The sequence below is a fragment of the Solanum pennellii genome, chromosome 12 (genome assembly GCF_001406875.1).
Source record: "Solanum pennellii chromosome 12, SPENNV200".
Lineage (NCBI taxonomy): Eukaryota > Viridiplantae > Streptophyta > Magnoliopsida > Solanales > Solanaceae > Solanum > Solanum pennellii.
Genome location: NC_028648.1, coordinates 58817795 through 58842854, shown reverse-complemented (window position 1 = coordinate 58842854; position 25060 = coordinate 58817795). Strand labels below are relative to the sequence as shown.

The window sequence follows — 25060 nt, the reverse complement described above, 5'->3', positions numbered from 1 at the left end:
ATAAAAATGTGGTCAACTTAAAACAGCTTATAAGCTAAAAAAAAAAAAACACCTCTACCCCAGCTTTTGACTTTTGGCTTAAAATAAGTTTTTTTTAACTTAAAATAAGTTATCTTGAGTATTGCCAAACAGTCAAATAAGTCAAAAATCAGCTTTTAAGTCAGTTTGACCAGCTTTTAAGCTGAGCCAAACAGACTCTAAGTCAAAAACCAAAAGTCAATCACACCAACATTTAGGTATAAGGAATAAAAAAATTAAATTCACTCTCTGATCGAAAAAGTGTATCAACCTAAGAAACTATTGCCTCACATTAAATAGCCTCACACAATAAATCATCAATCATGTAATAAGTTTTTTCTACCCAACCAACACAACACTTATAGATACAAAAAAAATAAAAAAAGTGAAATCACATTAAAGAGATGAAAATCATATTGCCACTTCACTAACGAGGTCACTATATAAATACGTCACGAGGTGTAATTGGACACCTATTCACATAAAGTTTCTTTTTTACGTGTATAATAAATAAATGGACAACTTTCACGTATAGCAAATAAAAAATTTATATTTGTATGCTATAATAAAATTTGTATAATTGCGCTTCATAACAAACATAAAACTGTATAATTCGCTATACATATACAATTGTATAATTCGCTGGCCTAAATTGTATAATTCGCTGGCCTATTTCGCTGCAATTGTATAATTCGCTATCCTATATCACTGCAATGGTATAATGCACAATTGTATATTTCGCTGCAATATTTGTATAAAATTTGCCTTGCATACAATTGAATCGAACTAAAATGTATAAATATTGCATAATTATAGTGTATAGGAAGAAGATATATGTTTTTCTCTCGCTTTATACAAAAACAAAAACACAATATATACACTTCTGTTGTATAAAGCGAGAGGAAATTGTATTTCACTGTAATTGTATAATTCGTTGGCCTTTTTCGCTGCAATATTTGTATAAAATTTGTATTTGTCTACAATTGAATTGAAGTAAAATGTTTGTAAATTGTATAATTAAGTGTATAGCACGAAGATATATGTTTTTGCATGTGTATATATAATTTTCTCTCGCTTTATACAAAACAAAAACACAATTTATACACATCTGTGTATAAAGCGAGAGAGGCGAGCAAAGGGAGAGTGGCGAGCGAGAACGGGAGAGTGATGAGCGAGATTTTTGGGAGAGAGGCGACTGACAAACTTTGGTAACGTTTGCTATGGAGCACAATTAAATCAAACCGTAGCTAATCTATTTATTTTAGGTTATTAGGTTGCTATTATATACAATTATCCCTAAATAAAATAGTAAAAATTAGCCAAAAAAAAAGTATATTTAATGAGCTTACGTTGCTCGAAAACAACATAAAGTGAAAATTAATTTTATAATTGAAATTAAAGCTTTAAAATAATATTTATTCATAAGTAAAATTATGACATTTAAGTCAGACATCACGCTGCAAAAACAAATTAAAAATTATCAAGTAGTACTATCATTGTATTTCAATATTTGAGAGATTAATGAGTACAATAACATTTCTTATTTAAACTACTTACAAAGAATGGTAGATTTAGCTAATTAAAAAGGTGTTATATTTCTGAACACATACGTGTACTGTGGTTTTTTTCAGCTCAATATCATAATCATCCACGTATTTTCGTTTATGTGTTCGTTAGAGATTGCTCAGTGTTCCTATATTAATGATTTCCGTTATATTAGTGATGTAACGTGTGAACATAGGTGGAATTAAAGATTGATACATTAGTGATATTCAATTGAGGAAATTTCAAATAGTTTTGAGTTTATAATTTGAGAAAATTAGGAAATAGATAATGATGTCACATATCGTATTGAAATGGAGGCATACTTTTGAGATAATATATGATAAAAATGTGTTACGAAGATTTAAATATAAGTAGTTAGATTTATTGTATTGTATGAGATAAGGTGTTGATCAAACAAACGAACATGTTTAGAAAATGAAGATGAGGAAAGTGAGGTTGAGCGATGGTTTAAGCATGTGAAGAGAAGGTGCTCGAATATATCAAAAATTAAGGAGATGTGAGAGGTTAGCTATAACATGTTTTAGAAGAGGCAAAGGTTAAAAAATAGTTTCCAAAAAGTTAAACTTAAGCTTTTTTAAGTTAAAAGTATGAGAAGTAAAGGAGTACCTATGTTAACTTCTATAAGTCATATTAAACTTATTTAAATTATTTTTAACTTTTGCGAGCGTGATTAGGGGGAGGGGGAGGGGGAGGGGGAAGAGGGTAAAGAATAGAGAGAGGTGAATTGTATCTGTATATCAGTTAGATAATCATATATATGTAACTACTATATATATGTATCAAATATTGTATTTGTATATTTGTACACAATTTAATTTCGTATACAATTGAATCGAGCTTAAACATTTGAATTTGTATATTCAATCTCTCTGTCGTCTTATACAAATACAAATATACATTGTATTTGTATAATTTACGTTTGTATAGAGCGCGACAAAGAGAGAAAGACAAAAGAGAACTCGGAAGGGAAAAAATTGGTTTTGTATAATTATAAGTATACAGAGCATAGAGATAAATATGTATTTGTATATCCCATCTCTCTCGCTTTATACAAACACAAACATAAATTATGCATTTGTATTTGTGTAAAGTAAGAGAGGTTGGCAGAAGAGAAGCGAGAGAAAAACTGGGCAGAGAGATGAGAGAGGCGAGGGAGAGATGACCGAAAAAAGGAGAGTGGTGAGCGAGATTTCAGCAAGAGGGGGGACAGAGGCGAGAGAGAGAGAATGTAATTATAGGTAGAAGTAAGTTCCGAATAATAATTAATGTAAACTGTAACTATGTTAGCTAATTAACTAGTATATGTTTAACGAGGCCTAAATATTTGGTATGTTGGTCCAACCCATCTTTTTTCTTTAATGGGTTGGGCTTTCCAACTGAAGTCCATTAACAGACTTCCGGCGACACGAAGCTTGACAACTGCAAACGGAAGGTTACGACGATCAACGTCTCCGACAATGAGTGCAGGTGAATTTACTCTTCTCTCCCCTTTCTTTAGGGTTTGTGCTCTCTCAATTTGTATGCATTCATATAGGAACAAATATATACAGTTTGATTTATCTAGCTGACCCGAATTATTTTGGGATTAATAACAAACCATCACAATATACTCAGTGTAATTGGGGTCTGGAGAGTGTAGAATGTATGCATACATTACCTCTACCTTCTGAGCAAGTAGAGAAGTTGTTTGTGAAATTGTAAAATTATTTGAGAAATGAATATAGAGGATTTGTATAGCCATTGCAACTAATTTGAGATTGAGACATAATAAGTTGAATAGGTAATGATCATAATTGATCTTCTATACCCTACCAACATTGAAATGATCCTAGAAAATGTCAAATTAAAACATTTTTCTCCACTGAAAACACACTCTATTGTTCTGCATTTGAATTCTTCTTGGGTTCTTTCTGTAGCCTTCATGGATGAATCATAGAGCAAATGTGTTGGATAAGGTTGAATTATATGACTAATCGATTAATCCGGAGTAATTTGACGATATATTTTCGTGTTTGCTAGATTTATAATGGAAGGATTGTACATGGGTGGCACGGGACCTGTTGTTTTAACTTTGTGATTTTACATTGTAGATCTTTGACCTTATGAAACAATTTAAACAAGGTAATAAGAATGTTTAGTCAAATGATTGATCATCTGTTTGATGATTGTCAAACTTTTTTACCTATAAAGTTTAGTTGGCGTGTATCTCTAATGCCATTAGAGTTCATGAGTATCAACATTCAGCATCATGTATTGTTATTTTTATTTTTGATGACAAAGGAAACCTGTAGCCGCTACCCTTTGGGTGCGCACAGGGTAAAACCAACGCTCCTATGCAGTAGCTCGCAAACCACGCAACAGAGATAATCCGCGCTATGTAAGCTCGGTGCATCATGTGTTGTTATTTATATTTTTATGACATTGAGTGTACATAATTGTTTCCTCACTTTGTGTTTGATATGATGCAAGTGCCTAGGTGAGGGATCTTTGTACTTTGCCCCCCCCCCCNCCTCTCTCTTCTTTTTGTTACCTATGTCTTGTCACTCGTGTTATACAACTTTTGTCTTCTATTTTATGAAGGGGGAGCATTTGGTGGAAATAGAGGACTGAGACCAGTGCCACCTGAAAAAGGAGTTTTTCCTTTGGACCATATGCATTTATGTGACCTGGTATAATATTTCAAGGGAAAAAGGTCTGATATACCCCTCAACTTTGTCATTTGGAGCTGATATACCCCTCGTTATAAAAGTGGCTCATATATGCCCTTACCGTTATACAAACGGCTCACATATACCCCTGCCGTAACAAAATGGCTCACATATACCCTTCATTTAACGGAAGTTAAAAAATTAGTTTTCAATTTATATTTATTACTTCTAATTTTTTTTCAAAAAATTATTTAGGGGTATATATGATTCTTCTATCAAAGTTCAAGGTATATTTTAATTTTTTTCATACATAAATTATTTTTTGACTTCTTTTATTATAATTATTTGAATTTCTTATTCTTATTTTGTTTTTTCTTTCATTCCTTAGTTTAAAGAATAAAAAATTAAAATATTTTTTTTTGTGTGTATTGTAATTTAATTTCGTATTCGAAGAAAAAATTTGGTCATCTACAATAAGTTTTACAAGAATATTAGTGAAACATAAATAAATTTGATTATCAAAATAATAATTATAAATTAGTCATTTAAACAAAAAAAAGTCAAAAAAAATATGTTTGACGAGGATTAAATTTACTCATATGAGATTATATTTTTTAGAAAAAAATAATAAAAATTTAGATTAAAATTATTATTTTTTTCATTTCCGTTAGAGGAAAAGGGTATATGTGAGCCATTTGTTTACAAGTAGGGGTATATATGAGCCACTTTCATAACAAGGGGTATATCAGCTCTAAATGACAAAGTTGAGGGTATATCAGACCCTTTTCCCATATTTCAAAAGATCTCATTATTTATTGATTTTGTTATTGTCTTCTGTTTTCCCTTCCCTTCTTTTAAAATAAAACTGTAAAAGTATAATAGAAAGTTTTTGATAGAGCATCTATTATCTTTTGCAAGGTTCATTCCTTCTTGTTGCTTACTATACTATTTGATTTGTTTTAGGAGAAGAAAGAGTACCTCAATTGTCTTAAATCCTCTGGGCATAAATCTGACAACTGTAGACACCTCTCTAAAAAGTACCTGGTGTGCCGTATGGAGAAGTAAGTCCATTGACATGATTTAGAAAACACTTGCACTGTTTAGTTTTTAGTATGCGAAGTTATTCTAGTGTACAGCTTCTGGTAGTCAACAAAGTACTTTCTTGCACTACAATATTGAACCACATACTTTATTCATGAGTTCATACAACTGTCGAGATTGCGAGTTCTGCACAAGGCTTGCCTCTTAATTCTTGTCATGCTTACAGAATTTTAGTTTAATCTCTACATTTTCAATATGTTCAAATTTGTTAAGACTATGCCTTTAAGCTTCTATATTTCCTTTTTTTCTTCTTCTGTGGGCACAAGAGTTGAAACTTACCTAATTTTGTTGAGTATGACTAATTACCGGTGTTGATTTCATCTCTTGAATTGATTGGTGTTATTATGCCCCGTCTTTATCCAAAAATTGAAGAATGATGTCCCTTGTGGAGTAGGATGGCTGATTATTTAAAATCAGGACACTTGGTTCTAACAAATGTTACCAATTGGTTCAAATTCAGAACTTTTCTGGTTTTCTGCATGCTTTTCGTCAAATATCTCAAGAAAGCATGTGTACAATAGTGGATGAACAAATGCAACAAGCTGGCATTTTTGCCAAGTTTTTGGTATATTATGGATGGTCTTTAATGAATAACAGCACAAATTGTTTCTAGAAAAGCCATAAATATCATTGCATTTGTAAAGAAATGCAGAAACTAGAAGATAAGGGTTTGACACTCTCTTCAGGGGGATTCCGAAACATATAGTATGGTTCTTTTGGTCTTAGAGCAATAGTTATATACAGAACCAAACCAATGAAACTATCTAGGACAAGAACAGGAAGAAAAGCATTCAAGAAAGCAATTTCTCTTTTTTGCTTGATTGCACCTCTGTTTAGGACCCAAACAAAATGATAAGAGATCTCATAAAAGGCTAACGTCAAATTCCTGCATTAATGGAATTAGGAGAAGAAACCTTCTCCGTCTTTTTCATTTTGCCTTTTTCCTGTATACTATGTTTCTTTGGCAAGTTTTATCTCAACAGAGCTTTCGGCTTTTACTTGAAAGAGAAATAGAACTGAAGAGAAATTCGCACACTTGTTCCTACAGTATATTGGTGTTTATAGCAAGTGAATGCAAAGTGATGCCTCCTGGCGAAATAGTTTCATCAGATTTGTCTTTTATATCTCCTTGTATTAATTTATCACCTGCTCCTGTAGGTCTACAGCAACTTATGATCCTCTGTAGGAATTTAGGCTGTAAGAAAATGTTTTATCTTATGATTGTTTTGCAGGAACTTGATGGCAAAGCAAGACATGTCAGAACTTGGCTTTGGCAAGAACTATGATGCAGAAACTTCTTCAGAGGAAATGGAACAATAGAAAAATGAAAGAATGGAGAAGATCGATAAATTTTGTTAATTCTCTGGGATCCTTTTGAGAAGCCTGGGTAGAAAGTTACACATACAAGCTTCATTATCGTCATGTGAAAACTTCCATAGTTGCTTATAGGAGGTCTTCTTTTTCTAGATTAATGCTTTTCTACCCCCAAATCCCCACTCGATTTCTTCATAAACTTTTTTTAACCTCCTTTTTCCCTTTCTTCTGAATTTTGTGTACCTTGAGAGCAAAAATGTATATAGAAAGAGAGAAGGATAAAGAAATGCTATGATAAATTACAGATTGGACAGCTACATTCAGGCTATTGTTCGTTACTTGTTTCTTCCATATCTCTGTTGCTTCAGCAGTGCTTTTCATTTGAATAGTTTCATTTTTAAAAAAACATGGTTGAACTTAAAAGGTTGAAAATTTGTGGTCATGAGTCCAATTCCCATACTCACATAAGTTACTAATGTATATTATTTTGTGAGTACTTTTAACATCTACATTAATATGATTATGCATGGATTCCTGCACTCTAAATCCAAAAGAATTAAACATAAATTTCATAAATAAACAAAATTTGAGTACCATAGAGCCATAGCTGACAAAGATAGAAAATTTTGCAAGTTTATGAAGGTGCACTTGTATATAAATGCTATTAAAAATGTTGCCATAAATAGTGTTATTCAATTAGCTTCATTGATAGACATTTCATCAGGAAATAAGAGTTTAAGATATGGAACAACACTTGGAAGAATGGGCAGATCAGCCAAGTTAACACTCATCAGATCAAAAGCAATGCATGCTTTGTGCATGTATGTTCCATCAAATACTGGGATTTTAGGGTATCTTTGGCTGAAGTGAGTGAGGATGACGCGGTATGCTCCAGCAGCGTCCCCTGCCTCAATAGCTTCCCCCATTGTGCTGTGATTTTTTGCTATAGCCTCTTCCAACATGCCATCTTCAAAAGTAGCCTGCAGCAAAATGGCCCACAATAACCAAACTGTAAAAGGACAATTAATTTGGGATAGAAAAAAAGGATTCAACAGAAAATGTTTCTCAGACATTAAGTAACATGCCTCATGTATGAGAAGCGTTGCCTCGCGAGAGGCTTTGACCAATTCTGGACAAGGCCTTGTGTCACCAGAGTAAACAATCTTCCAACCTGGTATCTTCTTCCCAATAACATTAGTCCTATCAGCAAACTTCAGGACGATTCCAAAAGCTTGAGGACAATGTATAACGGGAACACTAATCAAAGTCATCAATCCTGCTTGTCTGAGCAGGTTCTTTAGCCTGCATGTGCTCCCATTAGCATCATTATCGTCATTTGACTCAAAAGCCTCCCATGAAGATTCTGTAGTATCCCTACAATCAAGGAACTGCATATCTAGTTCCTCGAGCATTTGGTACCTATCAAGAAATATTTCAAGTTGCCGAGGACCTACAACAATTAAAGGTTCGTGGGGACTTCCACTGAGTAAATCATGTCTCAGAGCAAGAATTCTTGCAACTCCCGCATGATGATCTGCATGAATATGAGAAATCCAAATACATTTTAAACCCTTCACTGCTTCATCAGCACCTTCAACACCAAATCTGGTGAAAAGAGCAAAGTTTATCACACATTTAAGTGTAGGCAAAAAAAATATGGATATGACAGGCTTATGTTAATGAACTGCCACTTTTACCTTCTTTTTAGTTGTCCCAGTGTTCCTTCACCACAATCTAACAAAATACTTCCCTTTAAGAAAAGATTAATAAATATAGAACTAACATTTCGGTATTTTGAAGGCTGCGATGAACCAGTTCCGAGAAAAACTATCTCCATATCTTCTCTTGTTATACCTTCCAAACAGCTCGGTAATGGAGTTTCATGCAACTGTAGCTCTTCAACTATTCCATTGTTCCCATGCCAGAGTTGGCTAATATGTTCAGAAGCACTTATAATTTCTGGAATATTCGAAGTTAGCTCATTTAAGATTTCTGTCCGAGAAATAGTAGCAGGAACATTAGAATTGTCTAATCCAAGCTCTTTGTATGGAAGAAGATGGAACTGTTCCAGAAAACAAAAGTTCATTTTAAGTAAAGAAAGCATCAAAGTAAATAATTAAGCATAAGATAGACAGCAACTGATTTTATGGAAATATATGTGCATGTACATTCCTAAGCAAATCAAGTTAGGACATACTTTCTTAGTCCTTTCTATAGGCAAGAACAATATATTTTACATATAAGAAGTAGCAACTTTCTAATTCCAGTGTAGAACCATTTCAATCAAACTATATCGATTCCCTCACCTTGAGGAGGTTCTCTGCATAAGTGATCTGACATGAAGTTGGACGTGACAACTGAAAAGAACAACATCAAAATAGCTGCTCAATTAGGAAACATACCCACGGTCCAAGTAATTATCAGCCGTAAGATATATTGCTCATCCAAACAGAATTTTAATAAAGGTATACCTCCCTCGGGAACTTTGAGATTGATGGTAAGCTCTTCAATTGCTGAAGAGACCAAAAACCAGGAGAAGGAAATAATTGAGGACATAAGTAGTTAAGTGTTGCAGCAATTCTTGAACTGGATTTCAGAATTGGAATCTCAATATTCTTCCTGCAGATAGCCCACAAGAATAATAAACATATAACAATATAAACAGGAAACATATATTAGAGGAGAAAGCTAGACATGCAGTCGGAAAAAAGGGAACATTATAAGGTAATTACGGCTCATGTCGTGCCATTATGTGCTGGGCTTCACCAAATCTGGCCATCCATTGCTCATACGCGGGTGTATTTGTTACTGACACAGGGCTAAGGTGTATCAAACAATTTACTTTTTTGCACATTTCGACAGGTTGTCCTGATATATTCGAGTAAAACGGAGTAAGAGACTGCAAAGATGACAACTCTTGCAGATGAGATGGTGTTGGACAGTCAACAAGGAGCACAATAGGACCGTGAGTGGAAGGCTCCATAACATCGCAAGGGTGAACCTGTGCAGCGAAAAAAATGCAAGCAAAGCACCGAGAACTTAATGAGATAGACTATGAAGTCCAAGATACACTTTGGAAAGAATCTTCCTAACTTACTATGATATTTTGATGATCTGACTCCACCGAATTCCCTCTTTGCAATTGACCATATTTTGGCCCAGGTTCCACTCCGAGAGCAGCAGCCTTATCTGGATAGAACTTCCCTTTGATCTCCGGCAACTCACAAATATAAACCACCGAAAGCTCACCAGGATTTAATGCCACTTCAGCTGTGAGATTCATCCATTGTGCTTGAAGGTCTTCAGCTAAATGACTACCACTAATTAGTGGAGTGTTTGGCTCAGAGGATCCTTCCTTCATTGAGCCACACACTTTCAAGCAACATGGTGGCACGAGAACAGCCGATAGTTTGACAACTCCATCAGTAATCGGAGCAAAAAGACGATCAAACTTACTTGAAGAAGCGCTAGCAACTTCATCTGATCCATTACGGAGAACACTATCTATTTGACCCATGGCAGAATTTGAGATGAATGATTCCATTGCTTTAACCAATAGATAAAGATCCGGAGGACCCGATACATGTACCTGCAAGCAAATGGTATAAGCTGTATCAAATTTTCAAACTCCATTTGTAAGCAACAACACCTCAATCCTAAACAAGCTGGGATCGACTATACGAATTCTCACTGACCATTTATCTCCATTTAAATACATCTCAAGCTAATAATGTATAAAACAATAAAAGTAAAAATACAAATAAGAAAAGCGATGAAATTTGTGATGAATAAGTAGTAAGTAAAATAAGTTAATGAGACACTCACTGACATCCCTTCTTTTCCCATCCCAGCCAAAGTCAATAGGAGACCTGCAAGTAAAACAATAGAACTTCTTTGGTGGTTTTAATCAACTGCAATCAATACGCCAGAGTCTTCTCAAGGGTTAGTTTGATCCAGACACTTAAGTTAACTTTCATATTGTGCTCATTGATAACCAACCTGGGAGCCCACCAACAGTTTCTGAGCAGACACGTGATAGAAATATGTGATCAATCTAGTAAAAAAAAGAGACTTTTATGTGTATTTCCCTAGAACAGCAACAAAGTAACTTACACATAATTAGGTTTACAACAGCAAGATAATATATCTGAATACCTGTGACAATGTAATTTTATGCTCTGTCAAGAAGCGTTGCAATCCCTGCAAGCAAAACATAAATAGGTGTTGAGAACTAAGTCCAAGTGTACTTTTTTTTTGAGACAAGGGAAATCAACAGCTGCTACCCTTTGAGTGTTCACAGGATAAAACCTCCGCTCCTATGCAATAGCTTGCAAACCACACAAGAGACGTAACCCGCACTAGGCAACCAACTGTACACTTTTTGTTCTTCCAATTTATCTACAGCAATCCTCTTTTTACAAAGGCAACGAGAACCAAGGAAGAGCAAGAAGGACAAAAGTGGAAAACATCTGTTGAAGGATATTATGAAGAGGAAACCTACTAGAACAATGATAAAGACATCGACAATAGCTAAATCATTTTTTTATTGTTACAAGAAAAATACCTCCTCATTCATCTACTAAACATAATTAAACAGAATCGAGAATAGGTGGATTAAACAATTAGGGCTTGTTTGGATGGGCTTATAAAAAGTATTATAAGTCATAAGTAGATGGTACCTTACTTTTGACTTTTGCCTTATTTTAGAACTTTTATGGCCTAAAAGTGGGTGTTTAAAAGCACTTTATAACCTTTTCAAACACCTCCAAAACTAAAAAGCTACTTAAAAGTCAAAAGCACCTAAAAATTAAGTTAATCCAAACGGGCACTTAATCCACTATGCCTCAACATGAATCTAGATGCATTCAGCTGTATAGATCCTCTAAACCGTTCTACTGCATTATGCTCATTCTAACAGAATATAGATGGATTAGACTTTATATAAACAATATATAATTAAATGCAAACTAGGTATCTTTTTAGGTCAAATTAGTCTACCAGCTTCACAAAAGCAATAAAAAATGGCCATAATACTCAATCATCATCGTCAACAACAACATACCTAGTGTAATCCTACAAGTGGGGTCTGGGGAGTATAGTGTGTACGCAAACCTTACCCCCCTGCCTTGGGAGGTAGATATGTTGTTTCCAATAGACCCTATGCTCAAGAAAACACATAACAAAACACTACGGGAAAAGAAATAACATAAGTGAAGAAGCCACGACCAAAATACTAAAGATGGCATGAAAAAACATTCTGACAAAAGGGAGCAGTATCTACAACAAAATAGATACTATAATCAAAGAACAATCAAATAGATATCGAGATATTGCCAAACTAACTAAATAGATTCACAATAGAACTATGCTGCACTTATAGTATCAACTAGAACAATATGAGAACCACCTGCAACACACACTTGGGGGATCGCCCATTTTGTTGTACAGAAAAATAAATCATAGTTACGCAATACATAGTTAATACATCACACTAATGGTTTTCGATATAAAATTCCGCATTACTCATAAAACGTTTGGCAGAAAACTCCAAATAACTATTATCTACATACCTTATATGGTCAATGTTTCGATATTTTATACAATATAGAGTGCGCAATAAGAATATGTGTAATTAGCAATTGCACAATTAAAGTAGTTCTTGATATGGTTATCTCAAACTTTACATAACGATTAACGCATTCTTATTTATCAAAAACAGTTCACCATATAATAGTCCATACACATTTTATTGTTGCATAACTAGTTCGCAAACCAAACAACCGCCCTAATGTTATTTACAGAAGGGAACTTGAAAAACACTTACTTCTCCCGCGTTAAATAAAAACCTCCATTTGTCCAAAAAGAGGAGGACAGAGGGTGATGTATCTTGAGTATCCATGCCATTTCCTAGGATCTGTGTGAAATTTAAAGAATCAAAGAAGTTAAATTTTTCCGAGGGGTGAGAAAGCAAGCAATTAAAATAACAAACTTGATATGATTAATGAACATATAAGCTAAATGAATATTTATAAGGACACAAGATATTTGTCCACACCAAACATCCTTACTGTGAAAAACGAAACAGTTAAATGAATACTCTTACAATTTCCGTGAATATCCTGAATGATTTAGTTACTACAAGAAACATTCAAAGTGTTTTTTTTTATGAATGTGGCGTCTGAGCATACTTTCAGTCTTTCACGTAGTTGCACTAATTCCACGCGATAATTGCCACCTCCCACCAGCAACAACAGCTACATAACTCTGTCCACCAAGTTTAGGACATAACAGGTACATAACTCTAACTCTGTCCACCAAGTCTAGGACATATAGAAGAATCACGTAGCGTTTTTTTTTTTTTTGTCTATGCTGGGATTTGAACCTCAACCAGTTAATGGACCACTGGGCCACACTAGGCCACACTCTTAGGTGCAAAATATTCAAAACGATATTATTCAAAACTAACAGAAAGGAGAGAACTTTATGCTCTTATCAATTGCTAAATCTTTTGACAGATATATAGTGTATATACAATACATATTAAAAATGTCAAACTACCAAAATAAACAACACTTTTTCAGAAATTTTCCTTTTATCAGTACAAAGCAGAAAACTTTATTCTTTGAATTTAACTATCTCCAAAACTACAATACCATTGACATTGTTATTTTTTCTATATTGAGTAACACCCAGTTCAGTTTCCTGCTTAAATTGACAGAAATCACCATATTTTGAACATACCTGTATATATGACTTGTTATTACCAGTTTTTTTGAGCTCGTCTTCTTCCGGTAGAGGGTTTTTCTTCGGCTTGTCATTACTATCATTACCCTCAGCCCTTCTTTTCCTCTTCTTCCCCATTTCCACTCAAAAATTTACACAACGATTCCCTCTTTCTCTCTTCCACCGGCGAATTCTTAGTTTCAGCGATACAGTTACACTGTTCAAGAATTTTTTTTTTTTTTTTTAGATAAATGTCAAAAACACACCTAAAACTGTCCAATTTTTTTGAGTTTCATATCCAAACTATTGAAAGTGTGAGTTTCATACCTAAACTCTCACTTTTTAATTTGAGAAACACAATTTTCATAAACATTTCTCAAACTAAAATGTGATGGTTTAAGTATGAAACTTAAACTTTCAATAATTTAGACATGAAATTAAAATAAAAAATATTATTTAGATGTATTTTTAACATTTATATTTTTTTTAACTGATTTCCTCCCTTAAAAGTACGCAATATTTTGGTTAGGCATCTATTATTGTTACTAGTAAAGTTTTGGTTAGGCATATATTTGTTTAATTTAGGGGTTGACTTTGATTTTGAAATTCTTTTGTGTTTCCTCTTGTTAGTCTAAAGTCTTAGGTATTCGCGTTTGGGGATTGATGAAGAAAAATAATTTTAACATAAATTTTTAATATTTTTAACTTTTTTTTAATTAAATTACAAAGCTTAGGATGATTTATTTTAGGATTAATAATTAGTAATGGAATGTGTTAGCCTTATTTTTAGATAGAATAATAATTTTGGTACGACTTATCCCCTAACAAAAACATTCCCTCAAACTATAACGATTCGTGTCACGTCCCGAGTCTATACCCTGGACGTGGCTGACATTCAATGAGCATTGCTAGTCTTGAGTGAACCCTTGGTCTGACTTACTTAACTCAGCGGAAGACTTAACTCAATGAAATAAAACAATCTCATAATATAACTTAAAGTAACTAACTTGGCCAGAATGACACTTAAGTTTCATAGCAAAATATTTGCTATACAAAGATAAGAGACTCAATATTAACTGTCTATGAAGCCTCTACAATATTAAGATGGATGTTGGGACAGACCCCACAACATCCTATAAAAGAAAGACTGAAAAGCGAATAAATGTGTCCTCCAAATGCAAGGAGGCTCACCACTGACTCCGAGTGTTCAGTTGGATCAATGAGGCACTGGATGATGCTGATCCGATTACCTGCATCTACATCAAGATATGATACAGGTCAACTGACATCAATACATTGAATGTACGAGTATGCGAGTTGGAATTCTAACAACAACTTAAGCTTGAAAAAGAGTAAGAAGAAGCACTTACCTTGGCTCTACTCGACTCATGAATAAATTGACTTAATATAAAGCAATTAGACACATGCAATATATAGAGCATGTAAAACAATAAAAAACACTTAGTTCGTTAAAAATAAATGTAATAACAAACTCAACTTTACTTATATATGAAGTAATATAGTTTCTCCTCTAACAAACACCACCACTTTGAGCCTAATTGGTGATACAACTTCTTGCCCGCGGCTGCCAAAACTGTCCTATACTTTGTCGCATAGAACTAATTAACTTAGTGGATAACTTATGTGATTATCTAAAAAGTATGACCTATTAATACCTATGATGACTAAATGGTTTATGGAGATTTGAGTTATTATGAACTCGCATCCCCATATCGGTGCTAATAATACTCCCAAAAATATACTTAGCTCATGTGTTTTAAAAATAACTTCCTTCTTGGGTTGAGATAATTGCTCAACACTTAGCTTTAGAAAGCTCTACTGGAATCAATGTTCCATTTTCTTGCTCAATACTCTTTTGGAAATCTTAGTTTTCTCTTATCTTAAATGTGAAAACATTTATAAACTCTTAGGAATACTTAGTTCCCCTATAACTTTTGAAAAATGAACTCAATTCTTTACTCTTTACTTAGTTTGAAACTTGAGTCTTAAATCATTTCTTAGAGAATACTTAATTCTCTTATAAGTTTTGAGAAATGAACTCAACTCCTTACTTGTTACTTAACTTGAAACTCGAGTCTTAAATCATCTCTTAGGGAATATTTAATTCCTTAATTACTTTTGAGAAATGAACTCAACTCTTTACTTGTTACTTAATTTGAAACTTGAGTCTTAAAAACAAAGTTAAACATTGATAAAGGCTCTTGAAAACCTTTAAGAACTTTGTTTTGACTTGCTTCTTAACTTTAGACTTGACCCTTAACTTCTTTAACTTTGATCTTAGCTTTCCTTGAATGAAATTTTGAATTCAAGGTTATGATTCGTGTTTTTGGTAATTTCAAGGTGTTTAAAAATTATTTGATCAAGTAATTAGAATCATTGGAGAGTGTTAATACACCTCGGAAGGACTTAAAATAGGTTAAACTATGAAAATTGGGCGAAAAACGCCGATTCAGACGCATCCAGGGCGCGCTGCACCAGACCTCAACTTCAAAGGCCTCATCCTGGCGCACTGCAGGCGCGCTGCCCCCAGGCCCTCTGGCAAAGATGGGGCATGCCGCGCCTAGTGCTGCACAGGTGTGGCTAACGACTTTCTCCTCTCGTTTTTCAACGCTAAATTCTCTAAACCTCCATAGTTCTTTTTCCAAACCCTTAGGATCAAACAACAATGGGCATTCAAACAAACTCAACCAACATGAATGTGACAAGATTCTTCAAGAATTAGCCTCTTAACATGTAAACAATTCTAAAATCACTGAATTAAAACAAGTTTGGTGTGTGGGTGAACTAACCCATACAAAAGATATCACATAGCTTGATAGGGATCACCGCTGACGAATTTCACTCACAAATATTGACGTTCTTGGCGAATTCTTGACTTCTATCCCTTTCTTTTTTCTTTTCTCTCTTCTCCAAGCCCTAAGAGTGATTTGATTTTCAAAAACTGAGTTAAGACTTGTTTTTACCCAAAATAACCCCTAAGAACGAAATAAAAAATTAATTGGTGAAAGACTAATTCGCCATTCCTTAAATCCAGATTTGGACTTTCCTTACTTCAACAACCAACTTCCGATAGGCATCTCTCCCTCATACGATATCAAAAATGCGCAAACTTGGCGGCGTTGGAAAGATCTCTCCAAGGACTTTCCAACCATATCAAGAACTACCTCTAGCTCTTCATGAGCTAGAAGTTATGGATGTTTGAAAATAAACAAAACTCACTTTCTTAACTTAGGCAATTTTTTAGACTTTTTCTTTTCTTTCCAAAAAGAATATTTTTAGTTTCTTAGCTTATTCCTACCTATTTCAAATTGTGAGATATTACAATTCATTTCATCGTTATAACTTTTATTGAGATGTAAATACATGGTTAAGTTTTCTTAAGACGAGACTTGATAAAAAAAACTGGATAGGTTTGTTCGCGACGAAAATATAGTGTTGCGGAATTTAGAGATCGTCTAGATTCTGTGGTGTAAAATTTAATTATTTTGAGTTTAGATTATATTAGCCGAGGGGCTTGGTGGTCTATGGAAACTTTCAGATTGAGAAACAGAATCGTAGAACTCCAATTATAGTAATTTTCGCGATAAGATGTATTTGTATCGTCATAAATTTAAGTGTAAGTTGTGAAACGGGGAATTCAAAAACTGGCCTCATGTTTCTCTTTATGGTCGGTGTAGCGAGAACATCGTTGTGGTCAACTAATCCGCATGGTGGTTAGAAAAAAAGCCAGTATAACAACCACTTAATCGTCATAGAGGGATTTTCATAATGTCAAGTGACTGTCATAGCGGTCATCGATAGTAACTTTTAATGTCTTTTTCGATCTTTTATCTTATTTTTTTCCTAATATCCAAAAGTTCGTTCTTAGATTTGAGAGAGGCGACCAAGTAAGACTTTTTTCATCATATGAGGTAAGATAATTACCCATTCAAACATTAATCAGTATGTTTAATTTATAAGATCATTAGAATGGTTGGTGTAATTCTTCAGGCCCTAAGATCATAATTGGTAGAAAAACGTATGGATACTCCTCAATTGATATAATAATAATTCTAAAGTTGTTAGATTTTATTTTCTAGCATATATTTTCTTCTCTTTAGCATGAGTTATGTAAATTGAGCCAAATTGATATGTGAAAAATAGAGTTGTTCATGGTTATGGTCAAAAATCAAATCGAATCACAATCTGAATCAAATCGATTTAAGAAATTAATATTTGTTTTAGGTTTGTTTTAAATTTTAAAAATCGATACTATTTGGTTTTACTAAAAGATAACCAAAATGATCCAATAAATTAGATATATAAATTTTATAATTGTTTATATATTATTCATAAATAATATATATATATATATATATATTAATAAATTTTAACTAACTTAAATTATAATTCTAAAGCCCACACTTAAATTTTAGGAGAACTTACATAAACCCACTAGTTTAAAAGCTTAATTACATAAAGTAATACTTACATAAATAGCTATAGTTTGAGGGTTATTAGATTGAGATGACTATATTTATCATATTTAAAAAAAATAGCTACAGTTTGCTTAAAAAATTGGCTAATTTTTTTTTAAAAAAAAATACAAAAATACATTTGAATTCAAATGTAACTGAAAATCCTATTTTGTAGCCCACTAATTTGGCACTTTCAACTTGTAACTTACCTTTCCTTAATAGGATTCTTGTCAACATATAAAGAAATGAAGATATGCAGAATATGTTCTACACTGTACTACTGGAAAAAAATTACGAAAAAAAATGGCAACAATCTGTGTTTTAATTCGCCATTCCGGAAAATGGAGCGATGAGAATTGTTATGTGGAATACAACATTGACGGGATTGTTTTGAAGGAATATGCTTCATATTCTGATTTAGTTGATGTGATTTCCGTACAATTGAACGTTGATCTTACAAAGAAGTGTATGAAGATTAAATACACTATCGAAGGTGACGACACGCCTATGGAAATACGTAACGACATGGGTGTGCGCCTATATGTTCAGTTGAAAAAAATGAATACTCAAATTGGAGTATATCCCCTGTGTGTTAGTATTTACGATATTGATATTGTATATTCTGGTTCTGGAGAAACTTCTATTGAAAGTGATGTGTTGCAACTTGAATACAATAAAGAATTAAATAGTGAGGATGATCCATTAGCGATTGTACCAGCATTTGGCGATCAAACAGTAGATGCATTTGATGTTGAAAATGATTTAATAATCACTAACAGATCGCAAAAGGAGATAATGGTGGATCAGATATACATGGATAAGTCGACATTGAAAGATGTGATGGAAAAATATTCAATCGAAAAAAGGTTTAAATTCTTGGTGGAGAGGTCAAACTCTATTAGGTAAATTATGTTTAAATTTATTCATATTACGTTTATTTATATATGTTTGAAGATGCAACTCAAAACTAAAATCAAACTATAAATGGTATTCGCAGTTATACTCTTGTATGCCAATCTAAAGAATGCACGTGGTTAATGAAAGCGTCAAGTATTAACAAGTCAAAAATGTTCAGAATTAGAGTTTTTAACTCTGAACATACATGTCCTTTGAAGGATGGGGTGCATTCAGATTGTCGAGCAACAAGTTCGTTGATTGGAGGAATAATAGCACCTAAATTGAGGAATCATAAGAGGAAGTACAGTCCAAATGATATTAAAGATGACATTAAGTTGGATTTGGGTATTGATATTAATTACATGTTGGCATGGCGATCAAAGGAGAAGGCATTAGAATCTATCATGGGGCAACCAGCTGCGTCTTACGGGAAGCTACCAGGATACTTGTATACGTTGGATAAGACGTATCCTGGTTCACATATACGAATGCAGAAAACACCTAATGACGAATTTTTGTATGTTTTTATAGCGCTGGATGCTTTTATAAAAGGATTTGATCATTGCAGGCCAATTGTTGTTGTAGACGCCAGCCACCTCAAATCAGCATACACTGGTGCATTCGTATCAGCCAGCACTATGGATGGAGCAGGTATTTGGATACATACATACAATTTAATTTATTTTTATTTTTCTTGTTATTCATCTATTTTTGTATAATATAATAGGGAATATATTACCTTTGGCATACGGAGTTATAGATTCGGAAAATGATGCTTCTTGGACATGGTTCTTTGAACAATTCAAAGAAGCCTATGGAGAAAGAGAGAATATGTGTGTAGTATCTGACCGACATAATAGCATAATTAAGGCTGTATCTATTGTATACAACAATGTCCAACATTACGCCTGCATATGGCACTTGTGGGCTAATGTATGTAAGAATTTTCGAAAAGCAAATGATCAATTGAGTGAAGTATTCTACACTATGGCAAAGGCATATACTCAAAGTGATTTTGATAAGCTAATGAAAAGGGTTGAGCAGTTTGATGTAAGGGTTAAGAATTACTTGGAGATGGTTGGATATGAGAAGTGGGCAAGGTTGTATGCACCAGTTCCTCGTGGTTGGGTTATGACATCGAATATTGCAGAGTGCATCAATTCGACGTTAGTAGCAGCAAGAGAATTACCAATATTTGACTTTCTTGAACAAGTGCGATTGATGTTTGCTAGATGGAATTGCACAAATCGGAAAAATGCATCATGCACATTCACACTGCTTGGGAAGAAGTTTCAAGAGATGCTTTTGCTTAATGAATCAAAATCGTGGCGTATGATGGTATGTATATTGAAAAAAAAATTCTTGTTCAATGGATTGTGTATTCATTTATTTTAGTAATCAAAAGTATTTGCTTTAATATTAAAGTGTATAATTGAATTTCTGTATTGATTATAGGTTGCCCCGTCAACTGATTACGTTTATTCCGTAAGTGATGAAGGGAAGAGTTATATTGTATGCTTGGAAAAAAAGACTTGCAGTTGCAACATGTTTCAAGTTGACGGTATACCGTGCTCACATGCGTGGAGTGTGTTGAATAAAAATCGCATGCTTCCGGAAGAATATTGTTCAGAATTTTATAAGCGAGGAACAATATTGAAAACATATGAAGTCCCTATATATCCTCTACCTGACAAAGGTGAATGGAACATACCTGAACACATTGCTACCGAAGTTGTGTTGCCACCAAAATTCAAGCGACCTCCAGGAAGGCCAAAAAAGCAACGTGAAAAGTCATTTAGCGAGCTGAGCAAAAGGAAGGGTACCAATTCTTGTAGTACATGTGGACAACAAGGTCATAATAGGCGTTCATGTCGTACTGCAACACGAAATGCATAGAAATTGTTATATGACACTATTAAATTGTTCTTGTAGTTAATTTTTGTTATTTTGAATAAAGGAATGATGAGTTATTTGCCTTTTGAATATTTTGAAATATTTATTAAATAAGATATCAATTATGTAAGTATAGCTATTTATGTATATGTAAGTATTACTTTGATACAAATTTTGGAATCAATTTCTTTGGTATAAGTGTATATGTATTTTGACATTGATTCTCAATATGTAGACTGTTAAAAACTGTTTGTGGGATCGCCTCGTTATGTGCATAGATGCCATGTTTATACATGTAAAAATGGGGTCACTTAATTTTTTTGCTGATAATCCATTGACTAATTCACCGATGCCAAAGCCAAATCATGGCAAGTCATGAACATCTAATTAATTATGAAATAACACAGAAATAAATTTAAAATTTAAAACAACTAATGTGATCATATATGAATATAAAGAAAAGTTGATAATGTTTGACAAAAAACCAAAATATTAGTTTTTACCATAAGTTCAAAAAAAATAGAACTAGTACGAAATACTAATCAATCACAACAAGTTGACTATTATCAATCCTTGCGGGTGTCCTCATTCTTCTTGGTGGTGCCTCATTATCGCTAACAGCCCCGTCTTTCATCATTTTCATTGCATATTCCCACAAGAGTGCACCGTATCTGATACGGTGTAACTTAGAATCAAGATACTTAACTGGAATACCTTCACCCTCACTTAGGTACTCGGCAAATGCTAGCAAGTATATCCCGCAATCCCTGAAAATATACATTACTTTTTAAAATCTGATACTTTTTAGGAAAATTGAACGAAGAGATTTGTTTTATACTTACAAAAAATCTGATCCTTGTTGAGGTATATCCTCCACAAACGTCACGTCGTATGCGATGTGGTTATCTTCTGCATCATCCGAACCATTTCCAATCTCCATTGAAACATACATTGGCAGAAGCTGAGCAAGCTTTTGAATTTCTTCTCTAACATGATAGTTATGACCTGCTGCTCTGTATGAGTCATATACATAAATGTGTTTGTCAATTAATGACAAAACAGCCAACACCCAGTGATTTTTATGCTCCACGTTCACTGGTATGAACACATTGTCGATTGTATTCCATGGAATGGCAGCCATCAACCTATATCCTTTTATGTAATCACGTATGGCGCTTTCAACATTTGCAACACAAAAGTTACTTCCAACTTGAGCATATGCAGCATAAATTTCAGAAATTTTTGACTTGAATATACAATCAACAGTAGTGTATCTGTATCGACTATTGATGTTGTATTTACTTTTTTTCCGCAAGTAATACATGATCACATCAATATGCTGTAAACAATTAAAAAACAAATGTACAAAATTAGCACATCATAAAAATATGAACAATACTTATACTACTTTTTATGTTTAAATTCATATGTTTACCTCATCACTCAGCAGTTGTTTATCATAAGACAGAGAGTAGAACCAATTCTTGTTTGATATTCGATGAATGCCCAAATCCATATCAACCGCCAGTTTTGCTTTTTTATTCTTATACCGATCTTCACCATGCATCCTTTTGATAACAAATAAGAATTAATTAATATTTAAGTATATTATGTTTACATAATCATCATATATATATATATATATTATGTATACTTACTTATTCATATGGCTAGCAAGAAGCCCTTCAGAAAGCCACAAACAGTAATCGTCGAAAAGATCATAATTATATGGCCCTTGAATGAAGTCAGAAACAAAAGGATGTTTCTTTTCATAAGTTTTAACCACGTCATAAGAGCTACCTGAAATATTTATTATACAGACACACAAATTATAACAAACATATTTTCGCAAAAGATCATCTCTGAGTTGCATACTATTCACATTGAATCTAGCTATTACTGTTACTTGTCATGTTCGATAAACAATTATGCAACCACCACCAACAGATAAACCTACATCCAAAACTAATCATTCATGTTACTCCATTCTGGTACCTACTGACTACATTATGTACTACTAATTATGGTACACAATGAACTATATCAAATTGCCAAACATCACATATATGTTTTAGGCACTACGATTGTTATAGAATCGTATATGTAAAAAAAAAAAAACTAGTAGGGGGCAGGTAAGACACTAAGTATGTTAAACATTGTTATTTACCAGATGATGATCCAATATTTGTGGAGTAAGGAGAGCAAATCAATTGATCAGAATGTATGATACTTTGAACTGGCACGGGTGTATTATCGTAAACGCCACCCTCTGAACGGACCACAACCTCGGAATGAACGACAACATTCTTTTTGGGATATATTGTGTCAATATCAGGTAACAGAGCATCAAGCAACTCAAATTGTGACTGAGGTTGTTGGATTCCGTCGTTCTGAATTACATTACCGTCTCCTGTCAATCGATCAGGATGTCTGATCCTTTTAACTGGCACGGGTGTAGTATCATAAACGACACCCTCTGGATGGACCACAACCTCTGAATGAACCACATCATTCTTTTTGGGATTGATTGCATCAATATCAGGTAACAAAGCATCTATCAACTCAATTTGTGACTGAGGTTGTTGGATGTCATGATTCTGAAATACATTAATGTCGTTAAGCTGTTCATGTACCGTCAAAGGGTCTTGTATGTGTATCTGAACAGGCTGCAAATACTCCTTGACATTAATTTTGACATGTTCTTGAAGAACGAAACGAGGTGTCCGAACCTAACAATATTACAATAAAAACTATTATTTGTATTCTTTTAACATTTTTCACCTTCAACTACTAACTAATCAAAAAATAATTTATTCAAATAGTACCTCGTTTGCATCACAGTGAGGCTTATCCATAACATTTGATATCTGATTGTTGTTCGACCAATTAGGTACATGACTTGGAGATTCAGTTGCATCTTCCTGTGTATTTTATCCATTAGAAAATGAGATATTATAAGTAAGTAACTTGTATATGTAAATGTATTGTATTAATTTAATATTGTCATAATTAACCTGATTTGGTGCTCCATATTCACGACAGCTTCTGTTAAGTGCATCCATAACTTGTCTAAAATTCCCCATTATCAACAATTGCAACTCCTTGAACTCATTATTAACCTGATTATTAAATAGAATGTAAGTTTATATTGGAATACAATGTGAACTAAAAAAAAATAGAACGTATTGCATACATAATTCTTGAAGGATGCAAGATCTTGTCTCAGCAAACCAATTTCATCTGCCTTGGTATCTTGAGGTTCTTTCGAACTCCTTGGTGGTGTACGGTTAGCAGAATCATCCGGACGGTTATGCATCTCCTGTACTGATACATTATCCTCCAATGGATTTGAATCAGGATTTAAAGTTGTACTCTTTGCCTTACGACAACCATTCAATACTGTGGGGCGTTTATCTTTCAACCTCGAACCTGCATGCAAATTGGACTTTTTGATCAATGTGGATCTTAAAACGTATGCCTTCTGTTTACCTTTTTCTTTATTGTGTGGCTTATGACTTGGAGGCTTTGAAGTGAAATCATCATCTTCGTCGTCATCTTTGTCACTAACAATTTGAAAGGTATTCTCTGTGTTTGCATTACTTTTTGATTCAAGCTGATAAAATGCAATCTCCTTAAGTGAAGGTTCGATGTTTTTGAATTTTAACTGCACACAAAAATATTTATAATTAAAAATTATATTGAAATACAACAAAATCTATACTAATTAAAATATGTTAAATTACCGGATTGCCGTTATCACTGAACATTCCTTCCATGAGGAATTCATAATGTATTCTGCTGTTTCTGGTCATCCAATTGACGATTCTGGGTATACGATTGCTCTTCTTTACAGCAATATTCGAATCAACCGCAGAACAACATTCATATATCCAAATTTGCATGGCTAGAGGCATACCATCAATTCTGTAATACTTTTTCTTCTCATCCATTTTTTTTGTTACGCTTTTGAGCAATTTGTAGAAAACATCTTTCCCCCAGGGGTATTCATGGTACCGGCCGCTCTCAACTAGATCAAAATGTATCCTTGGAATTGATGAGCTCTTCTTCTCGCCGGAATATATGAACGTACAAATAAAATACAGAATAGCGAATTTAACAGCATCATCATCATTGCCACCCCAAACCTTTTTTTTATACTTACTGATCAAATCCACTTTTGTAACAATACTTTTACCCTCAAAATACTGATTGATTAATCTATTTGGCTTCCTTGTATCAAATAAAAAATCATCATTATTACCAAAACAGTTCAAACCAGTAATGATAGCAAATTCTTTGATACCAAAACGGAGCGTGGTATGATTTATATGAAACAACAATTCATCAGTGGAACTGTCCTCTAATTCACATACCATGAAACACCTAAACATTTGTGGTTGCGCTCCACACACGTGCATTTTT

General features: G+C 33.6%; 4 protein-coding genes across 15 annotated transcripts; 2 read left to right on the top strand and 2 right to left on the bottom strand.

The window, feature by feature from the left end:
- Window positions 1–2912: 2912 nt before the first annotated feature.
- LOC107005744 (cytochrome c oxidase assembly protein COX19-like) lies at window positions 2913–7000 on the top strand. The gene is made up of 4 exons (XM_015204396.2): window positions 2913–3051; window positions 4165–4253; window positions 5196–5293; window positions 6566–7000. The coding sequence occupies exons 1-4, from the start codon at window positions 2943–2945 to the stop codon at window positions 6651–6653; spliced, it is 384 nt and encodes a 127-aa protein (XP_015059882.1). The 5' UTR covers window positions 2913–2942; the 3' UTR covers window positions 6654–7000.
- A 255-nt stretch (window positions 7001–7255) lies between these two features.
- On the bottom strand, window positions 7256–13779 carry LOC107005574 (tRNAse Z TRZ4, mitochondrial-like). Of its 12 annotated transcripts, XM_027913291.1 has the most exons (13): window positions 13389–13779; window positions 12472–12561; window positions 10803–10847; window positions 10647–10701; window positions 10473–10516; window positions 10104–10236; window positions 9745–9953; window positions 9380–9648; window positions 9119–9266; window positions 8954–9004; window positions 8345–8709; window positions 7733–8252; window positions 7256–7627 (listed from the first exon to the last, which is right to left on the bottom strand). In XM_027913291.1, the coding sequence occupies exons 1-13, from the start codon at window positions 13506–13508 to the stop codon at window positions 7340–7342; spliced, it is 2337 nt and encodes a 778-aa protein (XP_027769092.1). In that variant the 5' UTR covers window positions 13509–13779; the 3' UTR covers window positions 7256–7339. The 12 variants fall into 12 exon arrangements, with proteins under 12 accessions (XP_027769092.1, XP_015059694.1, XP_015059697.1 ...); XM_015204208.2 differs by having other exon boundaries at window positions 9745–10236; XM_015204211.2 differs by lacking the exons at window positions 12472–12561; window positions 13389–13779 and adding an exon at window positions 10931–12463 and having other exon boundaries at window positions 9745–10236; window positions 10473–10579.
- Window positions 13780–18151: 4372 nt separating this feature from the next.
- LOC107006422 lies at window positions 18152–20641 on the top strand. Its single transcript, XM_027913808.1, has 4 exons — window positions 18152–18685; window positions 18964–19396; window positions 19473–20083; window positions 20201–20641. Exons 1-4 carry the CDS (start codon window positions 18152–18154, stop codon window positions 20639–20641), a joined length of 2019 nt encoding a protein of 672 aa, XP_027769609.1.
- Window positions 20642–21079: 438 nt separating this feature from the next.
- LOC107006979 lies at window positions 21080–25056 on the bottom strand. The gene is made up of 10 exons (XM_015205467.2): window positions 24382–25056; window positions 24128–24302; window positions 23832–24067; window positions 23653–23757; window positions 23464–23559; window positions 22806–23367; window positions 22297–22438; window positions 22074–22206; window positions 21481–21977; window positions 21080–21405 (listed from the first exon to the last, which is right to left on the bottom strand). Exons 1-10 carry the CDS (start codon window positions 25054–25056, stop codon window positions 21177–21179), a joined length of 2850 nt encoding a protein of 949 aa, XP_015060953.2. The 3' UTR covers window positions 21080–21176.
- Window positions 25057–25060: the final 4 nt, after the last annotated feature.